At 51.1% G+C, this 4,274-nt stretch overlaps 1 protein-coding gene across 1 annotated transcript; it reads right to left on the minus strand.

The window, feature by feature from the left end:
- Positions 1-3,062: 3,062 nt before the first annotated feature.
- LOC118647381 lies at positions 3,063-3,977 on the minus strand. The gene has a single exon (XM_036292185.1). It carries the CDS (start codon positions 3,975-3,977, stop codon positions 3,063-3,065), a length of 915 nt encoding a protein of 304 aa, XP_036148078.1.
- Positions 3,978-4,274: the final 297 nt, after the last annotated feature.

Raw genomic sequence — 4,274 nt, forward strand, 5'->3', positions numbered from 1 at the left:
TCTCTTGGCTGCAGGGTATGTCCTTGGAGGTTGCTGCGCCGTGCTGGGCATGTCCTGGGTATCCGTGGAATGTTCTGGGGGTATTAACTCTTGGTACGCCGGCTTCAATCGTTCCGTGGAGACGGTTACCTCCTCTCCTTTGACCTTGAGCTTGAAAATTCGATCAGATATTCTTTCGACGATCTCGTATGGGCCTTCGTAGGGGCAATCAAGCGGCTTTCTGACTGCGTCTACCCGGATGAATGCGTGGGTACAACTGAAGAGGTCCCTGAACCCGAATATCCTTGGTTTGGTGTGATGGGCTGGTGGTGTAGGACGTACTTTACGCATGTATCCGCGTAATTTCTCGATGAATATCTGTGGGTCCTCTGGTGGCTCCTCGTCTATGAAGAACTCTCCTGGTAGGCGAATCGGGGTTCCGTAAACCAATTCCGCTGCGCTGGTCTTTAAATCCTCCTTAACGCTGGCTCGTAGTCCCAGCAAGACCGTAGGAAGGACATCTACCCACTCAGTGGTCGCGTGGCAGCGAATGGCAGATTTGAGTGAGCGGTGAAAACGTTCCACCATCCCATTGGAAGACGGATGATAAGATGTAGTCCTAGTCCTGTGTGCGCCTATTAATTGGATAAGGGCCTGAAACAGTCTAGATTCGAATTGAGAACCGCGGTCTGTGGTTACGACAGCTGGGGCACCGAAACGGGAAATCCACATTGCGTGGAAAGCGTTGACGATGGTGTCTGCGTTGATGTCCTTTATTGGAATGGCTTCCGGCCATCTGGTGAACCTGTCTATTGCTGTGAGGCAATACTGGTATCCGTGTGACGGCGGCAGGGGGCCGACGATGTCCAAATGTACTTGATGGAATCTACTGTCCGGAATTCGGATGTGTTCCGGAAGATTTTTGTGGTGTCTCTGGATCTTTGCACGTTGGCATGCTAAGCATGTCTTGACCCACCCCGCGATGTCTTTGTTGAGGCCTGGCCAGACGAATCGGCGTGCTATTAACTCCCTGGTAGCTCGAACTCCGGGGTGCGATAGGCGGTGCACGGTGTCAAATATCTTGCAACGTAGGCTGCGAGGAATGTACGGGCGAATCTCCTCGGTGGAAACGTCGCAGTATATGGTGTGTTCCGAGTCGTCAAGACGTAGTTTGCGAAGCTGTAAGCTTGTAGTTTGTGATGTTACCAGCTCTTGAAGCTGTTCGTCCCTTAGCTGCTCGAGTGCGATGTCTTCCGTGGAAATGATTGTCGGCATGTGTATCTCCTGGATGCGAGATAGTGCGTCTGCAACTGTGTTTTGAGTGCCTGGAAGATGGGTCAGTTGAGTGGTAAATTGCGAGATGTAATCTAGCTGACGTAATTGTCTTGGAGATGCTCGGTCTGACCTCTGCTGGAAGGCGTATATTAGTGGTTTGTGATCCGTTGCCACTGTACACTCACGTCCCTCTACAAGATGGCGAAAATACCTTAAGGCTTTGTATACCGCTAGAAGCTCGCGGTCGTACGTACTGTATCTCTTCTGTGTGTCGGTCAATTTCTGTGAGAAGAAACTTAAAGGAACGCACACACCTCCCTGAAGTTGTTGTAGGGCGGCACCGATTGCCGTGTCCGAGGCGTCCGTCTGCAGTATTAGTGGTGCCCCCTCTCTTGGGTGCGCGAGGAGAGTGGCCTCTTCCAGCTGCTTCTTACATTGATAAAATGCTTCCTGCGCTTCCGGTGTCCAAGCTAGTACTCGACTGTCTCGTTTTGTTGCTCCGGCGGTGAGTTTGTGTAGTGGTGCTTGAGTTAGTGCTGCTCCTTTCAGCATGCGTCGGTAAAAGTTAATAAAACCGAGGAATCTGCGCAGCTCCTTGACGGTATTTGGTTTGGGATAATTTTTAATTGCAGCTATGCGATCCTGAAGAGGGGCGATCCCATCCTGGCTAATGGTGTGTCCTAAGTAGCAAACCTTCTGCGCTCCGAAAGTGCATTTCTCCACATTGATAGATAGCCCGTGTCGCTGTAGTCGTGATAGGATTTCACGCACGTGCACTGCATGCTGCTCTGGTGTGGTGGACGCAATTAAAATGTCGTCGATGTAGCAAAATGCATAGTCCACTCCTCGGAGAACTGTATCCATTAGACGCTGGAACGTCTGCGCTGCATTGCAGAGGCCAAAGGTCATCCTGTTAAACTGGAACAAACCAAAAGGAGTAATTACAGCAGTTTTGGGTCTGTCTTCTGGGGCCACCGGAATCTGATGAAATGCTTTGTTGAGGTCGAGCGTTGTGAAAATTTTGCACCCATGTAAGCGGTGCGTGAAATCGTGTAAGTGTGGGACAGGGTACCTGTCCGGTACTGTGGCTTTGTTCAAGCGTCGGTAGTCGCCACATGGCCTCCATGTTCCGTTCGCCTTTTTCACCATGTGCAGCGGAGAGGCCCATGGGCTTGAAGACGGCTCGCAGATGCCCTGTTGGATGAGGCTCTGAAATTCGGCTCGGGCTGCTTTGTAACGGATTGGTGAGAAGCGTCTGGCGCGCTCTGCGACTGGGTGCCCGCTGGTAATTATGTGATGTCGCACGCTATGTTTGGGTTCCAGACTTCTGATTGGGCGTGTTACCTGGTCGAACTCTTGTAAGATTGTTCTATAGGGGTTGTCGTAGCTGATTCTGGTTAAACTTGGAGTGTCGCAGGTCGAGATTGCACCCAGTACGTGCAGTCTTGTTTCCGGGTCGATTAGTCGACGGCTGTGAAGGTCGACGAGCAGTTTGAAGTGCCTTACAAAGTCAGCGCCCAATATTGGTTGTTGGACGTCAGCCACAATGAATTGCCAAACAAAATCCCTGCGCAGCGCTAGGTTAAGCTTCATCTTAACCTCTCCATAAGTCGGGATAATAGTGCCGTTGGCTGCGTAGATCGTAAACTTAGTGCGAGTCGGTTGTTTGTTTGTTGCAGATTTTAGGAGAACGGAAACGTCTGCGCCGGTATCCACTAGAAATTTCATCTTAGAATACCGATCAAAGACTACGAGGCGGTTTGGCGCTTGGTTAATCCCCGTAGTCGCCTTCACAGACGGGGATTGGATTAGTTTCCCTGTGGCTTAGCTCCTTGGATCCATGCGCAAGGGTTTTGGCATTTTCTTGCGCTAGCGCCGAACCTGTTGTGGTAATAGCATAGCTCGGACTTGCTCGTGCGTGTGGGTGGAGGCGTCAATACTCTCGGTCGATTTTCTCTTTCCCTGCTTCGGGAGCGACGGAATCGTCGGTCGCGGTCTAATTGTTTCTGTATTCTAGCGACCTGCAAGGTAAGTGCGTTAAGCGATTCTTCTAAAGTGGATTGCGTACCTGGGTCGGCTTGCGTGCTTGAATTTTGCGCAGGCAAAATTTGGGTTGCTGCGACGGTGGGTTTCACTACATCGAGTGCTTTGTCGGCCATCTCTGCTAAACGCTGCAGATCTGACGTGTCGGAGATTGCAAGGATTGCTCGCGTGGTTTCCGGTAGCTGCTTAAAAAATAGTGAGCGGATGACGGCGTCTCCGCACTGGTTTCCTGCGAGGGCTCGTAGGCGGTGTAGGTAAGCTGTAGGTTTCTCGTCTCGCATCTCGTGGCCACGGAGTAGGCGTCGGAGGCGGCTTTCGTCTCCCTCGTCATAAGCGGATATGATGCGGCGCTTAATACTCTCATATTTATTCTCAGTGGGTGGATTTATAACAAGGTCTGATACGCTACGTAAGGCTTCGCCTGAGAGATGTGTAGCGACGTACCTGAACTTTGTCGTGTCGGACGTTATACTAAAGTTAGCGAACACGAGGTCTACCTGCGCGAACCACAAGCGTGGATCGGCTTGATAAAATGGCGGCAGCTCGATGTGGCGGGATGATACTACAGAGATTCCGCTATTGGAGGTGTTTGTTTGGGATGCGTGGTCGCTGCCAGGGTGCCCGGTGGACGTGCTGGCTCCTGCTGTATGATCTCTCGGAGGCGATCTGTCCAGCGTCATTTTCTTCGGTGCGGGGTGCTCTCTTCTTGTTGTCGAAGTTGCGTGTAATGGCGGTTGTCTCGTCTTTTCTTCTCTCCGGTTGCCGCGATCACGTCGGGGTCACCAATGTGGTGTACGTTGTTCACTAGACGCGGAGGATTACTCGTGAGGGTCGGAATAACATAGATGCCGGTTATATAAAATATCTAACAATGCAACTCTTTATTTTCCTGGCATACAGCGTGTACCGAGACCGGAAATTGTTGAAACAGAACTTAGAATACTTATGTACTAGATCTATGACTCTACGTATCACAG

The sequence above is a fragment of the Monomorium pharaonis genome, chromosome 9, assembly GCF_013373865.1.
Source record: "Monomorium pharaonis isolate MP-MQ-018 chromosome 9, ASM1337386v2, whole genome shotgun sequence".
NCBI classification, from domain to species: Eukaryota; Metazoa; Arthropoda; class Insecta; order Hymenoptera; family Formicidae; genus Monomorium; species Monomorium pharaonis.

What these genes read in the sequence shown, in the direction of transcription:
- LOC118647381 (XM_036292185.1), bottom strand. Translation starts at nt 3,977, where the DNA reads ATGACGCTGGACAGATCGCCTCCGAGAGATCATACAGCAGGAGCCAGC.